At 32.9% G+C, this 13,488-nt stretch overlaps 1 protein-coding gene across 2 annotated transcripts in view; it reads right to left on the bottom strand.

Moving 5' to 3' along the window:
• LOC118201137 (terminal uridylyltransferase 4-like) overlaps positions 1–8,997 on the bottom strand; it is a 138,140-nt gene extending 129,143 nt beyond the window's left edge. Inside the window, exons 1-2 of one of the 2 annotated variants that reach the window (XM_085827746.1) lie at positions 8,834–8,997; positions 104–1,836 (exon numbers count right to left, since the gene is read on the bottom strand). In XM_085827746.1, the coding sequence (XP_085683872.1) occupies positions 104–1,756 (1,653 nt within the window). In that variant the 5' untranslated portion in view covers positions 1,757–1,836; positions 8,834–8,997. The remainder of the gene's footprint in view (positions 1–103; positions 1,837–8,833) is intronic. The other variant, XM_035373172.2, reaches the window with a different exon arrangement.
• Between the last annotated feature and the right edge of the window lie 4,491 nt (positions 8,998–13,488).

A 13,488-nucleotide genomic window follows, 5' to 3' on the forward strand; every position in this document is an offset into this window, starting at 1 on the left:
ATTCTAAATACATTTTTAGACTTTCTAAATGCATATAAAAATTTGGTTTCAAATTGTTTTTAAAAAGAACATAAAAAAAAAAAAAAAATTAAAAAAAACCTACTTTTCTTAGAGAAAAATCACAGTTTTCCCTTTTCAAGATTTCAGATGAAGGAGATGAAGATACTGCCGGTGAGACTGTAGTTGGAATAGACAAAGAATCATAAAAAATTTGAGATAGAGGTTTAGGTGAAGAAAGAGTGGGATGAAGAGGTGAAGAAACTGATGCAGCAACTATTGGATCAATATCCACAATATCAGAATGGATTTGTGGAGGGTCAGCTGAAGAAAAATTTGGAGCACTAGAGGAAGGAAAATGTCTTGCTATAGATGAAGCAACAACTGAAACAACACGTGTATCGCTAGATGAAGAAACAAATGGAACAGCAGGTTGTACTGCAGCAGTTGAAGAAACAGGTTCAGCAACAACTGGAGAAACAGAAGGTGAGATACAGGTAGGAACAGATAGAATAAAAGGTGCAGGAAGCTGTTGTGCTGCTGCAACTGTAAAAACAGTTTGAGAACTAGCAGAGGAAACAACTGAAAGTGCGCCTGTAGCAACAACTAGAGGGATATGTTGAGGAACAGGTTGAAAAACAGCTGAAATTGCTTCGGAAGAGACAGGTGGAACAACAACAGTAGAAACTGCAGTTGCAGTTGGAATAACAGTTGAGGCAGATAGATTAAGAGCTGTAGAAATATGTGAAACAGCTAAACAGGTAGGTGGATAGATAGAGGACACAGCAGAAGGAGAATGAGGTGATGTAACAGCTGAACAAACAACTGGAGGAAGAACTGTAGAAAGTGCATCAGTACCAGCTGAAGAGACAGATAGAGTAACAACTGTTGAAACAGCTGAAGCAACAATTCCAGAAACAGCTGGATCAACAGCTGAAGAGGTAGCTGGAGAAACAGTGGGAGCCATACCTGAAACAGCATCTAAACAAACAGCTGGATACAGGAATGGCCTAGCAGGAGGAGGAAAAGGTGGAGCAACAGGTGGAGGAATTATAGTTTGAGGAATAGGTGGAGGAGGAAAAGGTGGAACAACAGGTGGACCTATAGGTGGATCAGGAATTATTTCAAAACTGCCTCTTTCATTATCCAGTTTTTTTCCAAAATGAGAGTCTTTTCCATCTAATTGGTTAAAATGCTTCATATCTGATGGTTTTGTACAGACAGCATTAAAATTATTAGAGCATTTGTTTGCAGGAATTTTATAACCCTTAAAATTTGTATATTTCTTTAACTGCAGGTTGCAATGTTTAGAATTTGTGATCAAATCATTGCGACCATCACTATTATGCATTACAACTGTTATTTGTCCTTTATCAAATATTCTTTTGTGTTTTGAACGAAAATTATTCTCTAAAACAGCAGCGTTTTCTATGCTATTTGACTTTTGGTCCTTGGATTTGTAATTTTGGCTTTGATATCCAGAACAGTTCCTCTGATCTGACTGAGTTAAATCTCTTCGTTCGAAGGAAATTTTCTTCTGTATTTTAAAAGCAGTGCTTTTTGAAAAAGGATTTCTCACAGTACATTCTTTTTGTGATAAATCTTCACAAATTTTGCTAGTTACATGATTAGAAAATATATTCTCTTTTTTTTCTAATGTTCTTTTTTTAACACCATCTTTTTCATGCAAGAAAAAGTCTGTTTCTGAAGAAACACTACAGTCTTTAGCAGTTTGATGAGGACGATTGGCAGAACACATTTTAGTTTTGAATGAATTTTTACAGCTACTGATATATTTTCCCTTGTAAATGCCAGCCAGAGGATTATTAAATGCTGTGCCTGAAAGATAAACATGATATTAATTAAAAAATATATATGTCATTATAAATAATTTAAAATATATGCCAAACAGTTTACACACATACACACTGAAGTGCCAAAATGCTGGAATAAAAAAGTTTGTGTAGATATAGTAATGCTACCGAAATATATCACTGATTACACTCACCAGTTCATACATAAAATTACAGATACACCTGGAAACTTTTAGAACAATTTTTGTTGTCAGAATCTCAATTTTTTTACAACTGAAGAAATTTTTCATGCAGTTAAATAGAAGGAGCTCTTGAGATGGCTCACAGCATTTTGAAAGTACAGGCAAAGACTGGATTTTAACGTACAATCATATAAAGAGTATACTGTGATTTTCAGTAAAACTTTCACCTATGTGGTGTAACTGCAAAAAGACATCAGTAAACATTACCAGAATTAGCTGGCATGAAATAAATAAAATCACTGCAGCACTATTATAGGTAATATTAGGATTCAAAGCTGTGGGTTTTAAGCATAAGAGGACTGTGGAATATTTCCCTGATTATATGGATTTCAGAAGCCAACACCAAACTTGAATGTCCTTTATGAATGCCCACATAAGCCTGACAATTCAGACACTGGGCACTTAACGACTGGAAAAGAACAGCCATGTCTGACCAGCTGTGTAAAGAAAATGATAATTTCTGGGTCTCTCACATCATCAGGATTATATAGAGTGTGCTGACTGAGATTTGTTTAGCTTTATAAACATCTCCAATAGGTGAATGCTATGAGTGCATTCTTCCTGTTAAGTTATATTTATTCATACCTTGCATTTATTTTGATGTGTTTGGCCATTTCTAATAGGATAATGTATAACCACACAAGTTTACAGATGCTAAATTATGATTAGAAAACTTCTTTAAATCTGCAGTCTTGTCAAAGCTACTAGATTTAAAAAAAGCTATTGACCAAATCTGTAATGTCAAGTAATATTGAGACACTGTATTGCATGACATTCCAGACATATTCAACAGTATTATTCAGAAACACTGTGAAATACCAAAATCCTTTTCTTCCATATATAACAAAATTATAGAATCTGCATAATGTATAGTGTTCATTATCAATAAAACTCTAGTTTAATCACTGAATTAATTTTTCTGCAATTTTATGCACTTGTGTGAGATGATGTACTAATTTTTCAGTATCTCAGCACATATACAGTTATTTGTATAAGATAATTTTGTACAGATGACTTGACGATTATAAGATAGCTATTAATGGCAAGATGTTGTCTTTGTAATTACTTGGAAAGGCTTTAATGTATAGATTCACAAATTGGCATAACAGAGACAGACTTCACCCCCTCCCCAAAAAATTTTATTTTTGGACATTCTCGATAAGCATAAATATTTCACACATCACAATGGGTGCAATAAGCATTCTCACCACTTTTATAAAATGGATAAGAGCAGCAGAGAAATGAACAACATGACTATGCACAGCCAGAGGCAGACAGGAAAAAAAGAGTATGCACTTCAGCACAGCATATTTATACAGTTGAAGCCTTTATTTAAATTTCTAATGGTGATTGGCCAAGAGCTATGGATTACTTTTCAGATATGATGTACTTAAAATTCCAGAAAGTGGATGCAGCCAAATTAAAAGAACTATTGCTAAATTACAATTAAGAATTTTCTTTCATGTTTTATATCTTACATATAAATTATCAAGATATAATAATTTAAGTACAATTGTTGGTTAACAGGAAAAATATACATAAAAACTGGAACAGAAGCAATATAAATATTATGAGCACAACCAGTGATTTTGGACAGAAATGCTCAAAAATAGTGAATTTATATCTTTGTACATATCGCATTCATTGTGCACAGGAACCAAAGGAATTAGATAAAGAGTAATGTTTAGAGTACAGTATATGTTTTCCAATCATTTGTTGACAATCATAGAATTTCTGAGCTTGATCGAGTTTTTCTTCACAGATGTCTGACAATCAGGCAAAGCCCTGTACATTGCCACTGCAATAACACACACCACTGCAATAATGTAACCTCATCTTCCACTGATGTTGAAGCAACTGCTTTCTTCCCTCAGTCAGGTTTCACATCCAATGATCCAGTCTCTCTGAACTTCAGAATCATCTTCCATAAGCTGACCAGATCATAAACACTTAAGTGTCTGGAATTTCTTAAAAGCACAGTCATCATTTTGATAAACAAGGTTCATGACAATAGCAAAATTTTCAGTGACTGATTCATGATGAGGAACTGAAATGCAGAGTAATGTATACTAATTAATTTCATGCATGACCTAGACATAATGTTTTTTCATTTCACTAGAAAAGTTCCTATATTTAGCGCCATCTGTTGGTGCATTTTAAAAGTACTATTTTTTTCCTTTGCCAAACAAAATTAAATTGCTTCATGTATATTCATGCCAAATTCCAGGTCATTTTGAAGAGTAGTTCTTACTTTACAGCATTTTGAAATCAACTTCACCTTGTACTAGAAGGAATTTTCTATAACTAATGTCAATGAAACAAAGTTTGCAGATTCATTACTAAGCTTTTTGATGAAGTTTGTTATTAATATGGCAAAGCTATTATATGCTTTACAAATTACAAGCAGTATTTCCTTAATTTGTACTCCTGTGTCACTACGTAGGTCTACCAAATATTAGAATGAAATTGAAAACTTTCATGGCCAGATTAATGCAAGTTTTGTTTCGATGATTTCCAGCTAAATATATACTATAATCCTAATTTAACAATTCAAATTAACAATTCAAAACTTAAATTGTACTTTTAATTATTTCTATTGATATGATGAAAATATTTGCAGATGAAGATTTATATGAGGATAATATGTAGAAGGACGGAATATGATATTTCACTCTCCCCATGCATCAAAGAATGCAATTTCAGCACTATGCACATTAAAAACTATATATTATACGATTATGGCTTTTCATTTTTTTTTAATTTTCCATTATGTTTTCTAGATTCTGCCAAATTAATTTTAAATGCCACCAAAATTTCATGAAAGCTGTGGCCACTTACACAAGAAAGTACCAAAATTTCTGTAGGACAATAAATTCTGAACTAATGAAATGGAACATCTAGTCACAGATAATTAGTTTTAAATTGGGAAATAATTAATTAATTATGACAAAGCACTATACTAGTTTATATTTACATTTATATAAGAACAGACAAATAAACTGGAATCAAACCCAGAATATAACTACCCATCTATATTTGCACAAAAGAAATGAATTTTGAAGATTACAAACCGATTCCTTCGCCCCCCCCCCACAAAAAAAAAGTGCTGTTCAGAAAAAGGTGCTACTTTGTTAGACGGTTGCACGGATTTTTGGCGATTTACGTTGGCGCGATTTCTATAAACGTCAGCCATCTTGAAAAACGCTGTTTTTACGCATAGTAAAGTATTCGAAACTTAAAAAAAAATATAAATATCGTTAGAAATAATGGATTAATTTTTTTGTTAAAAATGTCATTTTTTAAGATGGCAGGCAAGTGTAAATAAATACATTTACTATGAGTATAAAATACTAAAGTAAGGTTATTATTACTTTCATATAGCAAAGAAGAGAATAAAAACACCGCTATAAAAACACTGTGCCAACGTTTAATTAGATTAAAATATTACTGAAATTGAATATCGAAATAAAAAACATCATCCAACATTTAAAAGAATTAGAATATTATTAAATTTAAATACTTTAAAATACGTTATATAGAATATAATATATATATATATATATATATATATATTATATAGAATAAATACATTTATTACGAGTATAAAATACTAAAGAAAGGTTAAATTATTACTTTCATATAGCATAGAATAAAAATACCACTATAAAAACATTGCGCCAACATTTAATTGGATTAAAATATTACGTAAATTGAATATCGAATTAAAAACCATCATACCAAAGTTTCAAAGAATTAAAATATTACTTAATATTTTAAAATAAGTAAATAAGAACGCTTCGTACACTAGAGCTAAAATGACAGCAATTAGTTTACTGTCGGTAAAAAAGGAGGAATGTCTAATAATTTTCTTACCGTTACAGCGGTTATTTCTTCCAACATGACCACAATATCATATACGGCCGTCTCAGAATCGGCTCTTCTAACGGTCTTCATTTGTGATCTACATTTTCGCACTTCATTGAAGAAACAATTAGCGACGTTTCCTCCAAAACTTTAAAATAAATTTCCTCTGACCCTTGTAAGAATTTATAAATAAATCTTTGATTAGGAAAGTCAGGCTGGCAAAAATAAGCTCTCAAAAGACAATTTTTTGATTCCGAAACCAAAAATTCTTGGTACTTATCAAAAGCAACATTCATCTTTGAAGGAGAAATTTTTGAAGGAATTCGAAGATATGAATTAAATTTTAAAATGGCGCGGTAATGCACAAATTTTCAGCAACCTATCAGGGAGCTGATTACAGCTCATTAATGCACAAATATTCTATAACCAATCAGAGAGCTGATTACATCACGCCTAGAATTAAACTTATTCAAATAATCATACATAATAAAATCATTTTAAAAAAGAAATGCAAAATTAAATTGTATTTTAATATTTAACAACCATAAATAATGTTTAAAGCATTAGATTAAATTTATAGATATTAAAACCAATTACTTTTAAAGTAAGGTGACGTCACTGATTACATCATCCACAGCATAAAATTTCATAAAATATGATAAAGAATAAAATTTTTATTTCAAATAAAAATGCAAAATTAAATTGCTTTTTAATATTTAGAAGCCATAAATAATATTTAAAACACGGAATTTATGCATAATAACACGCATTATTTTTTAAATAAAATGTCAACAAAGTATCGATTACCATAAATAACTTATCCAGCAATGGGTTTACCATAAGTCGTATTACTCGCCAAAAGAAAAATTGCCAAAAACTCGCCAAAATCCGTGCAACCGTCTACCAAAGTAGCATCCAGAAAAATAAAGATACTACAATGAAAATATAGAAATTATGATTAAAACTAATAGTTTTAATGAGATTTACGTTGTTGTTTTTCCACTAGCAAAATCTTAATTTTTCCTTTACAAATAATTTTATTCTAGTTTCTAAATAAACTGATGTGAAACTTTTAAAAATGTTTAATTATAAGTAATTAATCTGATACTCAGAATGTTTGCAATCATGACCTTCTAAGGAAATTATGATCACTATTTGTGTTTAAAATCTATTGTTGTTTCTTATGCTCACTTGTCTGACGTAGTCACGAAATTGTAAGAACTGTTGAGTGGGATAAATTGAAAATGTGTTTGTAGAGTATTTGATGAAAGTGTTTGCATTTCTTGTTTTGAATTGTTGTTTTGCTGATGTCTGAAACTGATATTTCTGCTGTTTGAAGATGCATTCACAATGGTAAGTGCATGTTATTTTATCGTTTTTCTTACATAGAATGTTACGTTCATTATTTTTTGCTATGAATTTTTGTCATTATTGTCGTGTTTGAATTGTTTGCAATTATTTTAGTTTATTTTGTTGATTTGTGCACAATGCCTATATTGTGCAATTCGCTGATGTTTTTCTAAGTTAAAACAGAACGTTGTGTACATGGTAATTGTTTGAAATTTATTGTTGTTATGTTAGTGTACTTTACAGAAGTGTGCATAATTCCTTGTCAAGGGAGTGCACAATGCTATTTTTGTGCAATTCTCAGATTTTTTTTTAAGTGAAAATAGGTCGATGTGTACATGAATACCGAGTATGTGCAATTCTTAAAAATGCGCCAAGCAGTGGGCGATTCTACACTTTCCCCTCCTACACTGCAATTCTCCAATTTTTTTTTTCAACTTAAAACACATTGCTGTGTACGAGGATTCTTGTCAAATATTTATGGTTAGAAACTTCACATTTTTGCTAAATTTTTTGTTTTTGTTTCAGATTTTTGGTGCAAAATTTTTGGTGATTTTGGGGCTAATCTTTGGAATATGGTAACAGGTAGTTTGGCGACATTTTGGTAAGGCGATAAAGGTTACTAGCTAGGACTTTAGCAGTGTATATGGATAAAGTCAAGAGTGTGCGCAATGCCATTTTTGTGCAATTCTGGGATGTTTTTTAAGTGAAAATAGGTCAACGTGTACATGGATACCATGTATGTGCAATTCTTAAAAATGTGGCAAGCAGTGGGCGATTCTGCACTTTCTCTCAATTTCGAACCTAATCTTCGTCATGATTAAGCAGTTTTGTTCTATAAAAGTTCTAGCATAAGCGTAATTCGGCTATCAGATTGTTGGAAAAAAAATGTTAAGTTAAAAAAAAAAAAAACTAGCAGGTTGCTGTAGTAGCAGGGTTGGTCGCCAAAAAATCGCCAAGTTACCATAATCCGAAGATTAACCTGTTTTTGAATTAAAAACGTGGTTTTTGCAAACATTTTAGGCTTAAAGTTTGAAATATTATGTGAGCATTTAAGAGTTTTTAACATGATATTTACCACTTATAAATTATGTTATTAAAATATAGACCAATTCATAATAATAATAATATTTACTAAAAATAGTGAAATAATATACACAGAAATGCATGCATATAAAATGATTTAATATCAAGTCCTCTACATAGCTTCTGGATAAATCACAAAATGATGGAAAGTTATAAAATAATTTGACTATGTAATAAAAAGTTCTATTCATTTACAAAATTAAATAAAGCAACAAAAGTGAAAAACTATCATATAAAACCATTAAATAACTATAAATAACAATGAAACTTTCCACAAATTGTAAGATGCAACAGTTTTTTAAGTTACTGCGAAAGGATCCTGAACTACTTTCTGTCATGTTATGCAATATTTCATTTATTTGCTTAACGATTTAAAGGATTTCGATTTAAAAAAAAAAAAAACCCTCTAATACACCACAGGGGAATTCCCGGCATTTCTGTAACTTTTCATTTCATAGTTGTTCTAACAGTGGAAGTACTTACTATGCACAACGCACTACATTATTCAAGATACGTATTGCATCACACGCACGACACAATCCGATGTAAAATGGGACACAAAAATGAAAATTTTAAAAAAAACGCCCGACAACAAAAAATAAACCAAAAGTTCAGTCAACAAAAAAGGAAAGCAATACTTGACTGCCAGATGCATCAGACGAAGAGAGTACAATTTTTATTCAGACAAGCGCTCCCTTTTAGGATTTCTCAAATGTTGTTATGTTTATCTCGTGCAATATCTTTTAAAGTCAATGTTTAAGTTTTTTTCATGTTTGTATCTTTCAATTTACACTCTGTCATAAAGAAAAGAGTATGAATATATAGAAATTATAACAAACATTGATTCACAAAGAAAAGAGTATGCACCTAGAATAAATTAAGCCACAATCACGAAACTCGGCATGAATGTAATCTGGTAAAAGATATGCACATGATTTAAATTTCGACGCCAATGAGAAAAGTGTAAGGAGACCTGGAACACTTTAAAAGTACGATTGCTCGTGCCGTAGGACTATTCAACCGAATCTGTCGACTCCGATAGACGGTAATGTGACTGGAGACCTCTGAGACTGGCTGCAGTACGAAGAGTTGTTGGACCTTTAAGAAGGGGTGTATGGTAGACCTCAGAGAAGCAGGTTGATCGAACTGGCGTATCGGCCGCCACCTCGGTCAGAGAGATATGGTATTTGCCAACACAGACACCGTAGAGTCGGTATTGGCGACAGTGGATCACGGAAGGTATAGTCTACCGTCTCGGAGAGTCAGGACGTCCCTGCAACACAAATGAGCGCGAGGATTTGGAAATCATAAAAGCCGCTAGTTCCGCACCAACAACGTCACTAGCATTGATTCGACGCCATTTAGCACCTTCCAGGCCAAGAAAAACCATTCGAAGACAACTGCCCGACGCTGGTATACGCTGCTGACATCCATTATGAAGGTTACCACTGACCCCACCTCATAGGCGTGTCCTTTTTTTTTTTTTTTTTTTACTCGAACTCGGCCAAGCTAGAGTGTGACCTACATGAGGCATGTGATCTTCAGGCATGAATTCCGATTCAGTTTCAGTGCTGATGACCAACGCACAAGCTTGCGGAGGGGCCAGGCCATCGGTCAGCATTTATAGCTGTTGTTGTTTTATTGTCCAGTGGCATACGGCAGTTATACAAGGTGTGACAGTGTGGGAGTCATTTGCTGGGAAACACGATCACCTCTAGTCGTCCTTCTAGGCATTATGACAGCTCACAGTTACGTGGACGGCATTTTTAAGCTGGTTCTACTGATTATGCTATCAAGTAGCCCAGGTGATATTTATTAGGAAGACAACGCTCCGCCACATTCTGCGTGACTCTCCCAATAATGTCTGCAAGGATATGATGCATTCCCGTGGTCTGTCAGGTCAGCAGACCTCTCGCCGATAGAGCACGTTTGGGATATGCTTAGAAGGCTATTTTGTATTCTGTTCCAATACTATATATATATTTCCAGGTAAACTATCTAATGATCCTCATCATCCAGATTATGAGCCTTCAACTTTCGCCCACAAAGTTCAGGACAGACAAACAGAAAAAGTTGCTTGTTTTCAGAGGTTAGCAAAACGTAATATTCAACAAAACTAAAAAATCGCAACATTGAGTTCCGAAAACGGATTATTGTAAACTGTAAAGAAAAACAATAAACATGTAAATAAAACTAAAATTGCTCAACTATCACTCAAAAATTAGAAGAATGGCTTCCAAACAAGAGTACAGGTGACGAAAACATTTAAAATAACTTAACCTGAAATAAAAATTAACACATTCATAGAATAAATTAATTCAATTAAACAGCATGGAATTTAAATACTCTATCTTCAAAACACAGCATATTAAAAAATAACCTGAAGTAGAATTCACAGTTCCGATTGAAGCATTGTTTGTTGTTGTTTACATCGAAAACTTAGCATAGCGTGGGGTTTTTACTAGTTTGTACGGGTCATGGGAGTTGTTGTAGGAAATAACTGAGTCATGAGCTTTAAACGGTAACATATATATGTAAATTTGCATTATTAATAAAATCAACTGGTAGGTCAGGATTCATGATGCGAAACGTTGCTAAGAATATCCTAAATATTTCCATGCTTTTAAATTTTAGCTATTTATGGTAGAAAAGTTTCAGTTGTAAAACATTCGTGGCAGTTCTTAATCATGAAAATAAATCTACGATGTAGATTTCGTAGCAACGGCCTCTTGTGTATACAAATATTAATGGGTAAAATTAGGTAAATATTTCACTAAAGACAAAAGTTAAAGCTAAATGCGTGTGAGCCTATGAATCAAAAGTATTAAATAATATTGATTCTTAGAAATTATAAGCAGAAGAGAAAGATTTCCAAAAATCCTTTTCGACAGGTACTCAGAGAATGCCCTAAAACATGAGAACGGGAGAACACTAGAAGAAAAAAAAAAAGGCAATGCAAAAAAAAAAAAATATATTATGGAATATTCCCTTAGAATAATTAGTTCCCTATTCTTTTTTATGTTCAATTGTATAAGTTTTTTTTTAATACTAAAGATGACGGGCGTAAAACTTAAGAGATTGTTAGCTTAGGCGTCAAAATAACTATTACGCTACCAGCGTATCACGAGACTGAGAAAAATATTCTAAGCATTCCTTTATTTGCTGAAAAGATGTTTGGAACTTAAATAAAATATCACTCATGTAAATAACAAGTCATTCTTCTTTAATAAGCCTGCTTAACTACACAAACATATATTTTTGCTAATTCTATAAATTCTTTGTTCCCACTACCAAGAAACAAAACTAACAATAACTATTAGTGGTCAAACGACATTAAGTAAAAAAAAAAAAAAAAAAAAAAACATTAAAGGAAAGTAAGTATAAAATACAAATTACGTTCATTTGAAATCCAACAAGATAGATTATTTGAATACATTCTTAAATATTCAGCTGCATGTATAAGCTGACTGTGATTTTCAAAAAGTCATTTTTAAAGCAAAAGAAACATTTATCAAATAAAAGCACATCTCTTGAATTTATTAGGCTCGAGGGTGCTACGGATCAGAAAGTACGGAAATATCTTCTTCAGTTAATGAAAGTTTCCAAATACCATGTTGAAGTTATAAAATATATTGCTCCCGCTTTCCTAGCGTGCCTTCGTGGTGTAGTGGTTCTGCACTCTGAGCCGGTATTCCAGGGGTCCGTGGTTCGATTCCCGGCGAAGGCGATTGCTAATTTTTCATCTCTCTGGCTTTTCCAAAAATCCTAATCTCTCTACAGTGGCACCCGAACTAAAAGGGTGTTAGATGATGATTCTTCTCACCCAGATTTGGCAACTGGGACCCCTAAAAGCCGCAGTCACCCTCCCGCTTTCCTAGCGTGTCTTTGTGGTGTAGTGGTTCTGCACGCTGGGCCGGTATTCCAGAGGTCCGCGGTTCGATTCCCGGAAAAGGCGGTTGCTCATTTTTCATCTCTCCGGCCTCGAAATAACCTAATGTCTCTACAAAGTTATAGTCTAATTATTCTTTTTTTAGCCTAAAGGAGCGTTAGCTCAGAAGGGCTATTCATTTCGTTTTGGCATTTTGCGTCGGCTCACTTTCTGCGTTGATTCACTTTTCAAAGTGTTGCCACCAAATATTATCGTCCTGTGTTGTATTTAAAGAAATTAAATAATGACGAATCTGCATAACTGTATGTATGTTTCTCGCATTGTGATAAAACAACGGTAGCTAGATATCAGTTTTAAAAATTTGAGATACGTGTTTATTGGTAAACTCTTTTCCTGCATCTGTGTGTAACGATTCGGGTGTACGTTTAAAAATATCTTTTCGAAAGCAGATTTGATGGCCGCAGATGTTTTATCTTTGAGAGGAATAGCCCAAGCGTATTTGGAAAGAATATCTATACAGGCCAGCAAATATTTGTATTCACCATTAAAAGATGCCAGGGATTGCATATCCACTAAATCAGATTGATATTGCTCGTTTAAGCCTCCTACGATGACTCTGTTCCTGGGAAACTTGCGCAAAGTATAAGAATCCTTGGTTTGCAGCCATTTCTGGATGTCTTTTGTTTCTACGCGACCTTTTAAAGCACGATGCAAAGCAGCAAAACCCCCAAAACTTGCGAGGACGTGTGGATCCCGATAGGTCTGAATTAGAGCTGCGTTTATTGCAACAATTGTTATGATCTAAGCGTGCACTGATATTCATTTATATATATTTAAGTAGACCATGGAAATAATGGCAGAGTTTCTAATAACTTGCCTATATAAAGATTTTAGATGCCTATAATAGATCTAACACATGTACAAGAGAAAAAAATGAATGCTTAAAGGTTGAACAAGTAATGATATATATGTTTAAGAACAATAATATTTATACTCTAATAAAAATCAATAAGTTTGTATTAAATAGATATTTTTAAAAATTTATGTAAGTATTCATTACAGATTAAATATCATTTTAAATAATGTCTGAATCTGGAGACAGTCATGAGATCGTTGTAAAATAAAATAACACTTATTGAGCCTCATAATTATTTTACAAATATTCCTAGTATTCTGTACCTAAGACATTCGTAGTACAAAATGCATTTCTTACTCCGCTGAGTACATGGTTTAAACACACAGATTTTAA

Source organism: Stegodyphus dumicola, chromosome 12, assembly GCF_044657685.1.
Source record: "Stegodyphus dumicola isolate Sdum_Otavi_A_Nest chromosome 12, ASM4465768v1".
NCBI lineage: Eukaryota > Metazoa > Arthropoda > Arachnida > Araneae > Eresidae > Stegodyphus > Stegodyphus dumicola.